Source organism: Empidonax traillii, unplaced genomic scaffold, assembly GCF_003031625.1.
Source record: "Empidonax traillii isolate 1590-97213 ecotype Southwest subspecies unplaced genomic scaffold, ASM303162v1 scaffold3698:size11436, whole genome shotgun sequence".
In the NCBI taxonomy this organism is placed as follows: Eukaryota; Metazoa; Chordata; class Aves; order Passeriformes; family Tyrannidae; genus Empidonax; species Empidonax traillii.
Genome location: NW_020958891.1, coordinates 299 through 1454, shown reverse-complemented (window position 1 = coordinate 1454; position 1156 = coordinate 299). Strand labels below are relative to the sequence as shown.

Genomic DNA, 1156 nt, shown 5'->3' with positions numbered 1-1156 from the left:
AATCCATCTACGTCCTGAGGACCTCGCTGCCACCGTCCAAGCGTGCTTGGCCCCGGCAGATGAACCTCAGGATTAAAGGGTGGGCTCAGTTCCGCGCACACTGTGTCTCACCTAAAAAATCCAATGCGCAGGCTGGAAGGTGGAAAGACCTTCCCCGGATCTTCGTTCGCGAAGAGACTGGCCATTATTATACAGTTATATATAAATGAATCTAAATGAAGAACACAGCAGTTTTTTGTAACAGCCACTGTAGAATTTCAGAACCAAAACACCCAAAACCTCCAAGCTCCATTCACATCATGTCACGGGTAAACTTTCTGCAGCTGTGACACAACTGCAATTTAATTTGTTTTAAAGCAAAAAATGGTCCAAACCTTTGTGTTCTACTGACCTAAGGATGTTTTTCCCTCCTTTTCCCCCCTGCAGTTACGATCCTGCAGTAAGAGCGAGCTGATATCCAAGAGCTCAGAGATCCTGATGATGTTCCAGCAGGTCCACAGGAAGCCCATGGCCTCCTTTGTCACCACTCCTGTTCCCCCAGACTTCACAAGGTCAGTGTTGCAGTCCTGCCCTGTTGCAGTCTGAGCTTGGCAACCCCCTCAGAAAGGTTTGGTTTGCTTGTTTAAAATCATGTTTAAAAGTATTTTAGAGCAGAGTAACTGCTCAGCTTACTCCTGCTGGTAACCTGTGCTGCAAGTGGGCTTTTCTGTTCCAGCAGGGCTGATTTGGTCTGGGGTCCCTGCTGGGGACTCAGGACACTGGGTTCCAGCTCTTTTTTTTCCTCTTTTACACTTAGTTTACTGATTTGTCCTTTTTTTTTTTTTTTCCCCTCTTATTATTGGGTCACTCAGTGTATAATTGCAAGGCTCTCATGAGATGCCTCTGCAGGTCACCTTAATTCAGAATATCCAGCCAGAATCACTTCATAGCACAGTTCCTCATGAGGAGAGAGCTGCTGGTGCTGGGTTCTGAGTTTAGGCTGCCTGAAAAATACCTCAAAAAATTGAAAGTGTGACAAGTTTCAATAATTAGAGAAATCAATTTGGCTTTGTCACGGTTTAACTTTGAATGTTCATTTTCTAATGGCACCAAGGAGGTCTGAAACAAACTTGAGATGTTATGCTTTCAACCACCAACATTTTTATCCTTTCTAGAA

The 1156-nt window shown here is 44.6% G+C and overlaps 1 protein-coding gene across 1 annotated transcript in view; it reads left to right on the top strand.

Annotated features, from left to right (window-relative positions):
- LOC114072670 (E3 ubiquitin-protein ligase TRIM37-like) overlaps positions 1–551 on the top strand; it is a gene marked incomplete at its 3' end in the record, with an annotated part of 4600 nt that extends 4049 nt beyond the window's left edge. The window contains exon 5 of the mRNA XM_027910542.1: positions 427–551. Within this exon, the coding sequence (XP_027766343.1) occupies positions 427–551 (125 nt within the window). The remainder of the gene's footprint in view (positions 1–426) is intronic.
- Positions 552–1156: the final 605 nt, after the last annotated feature.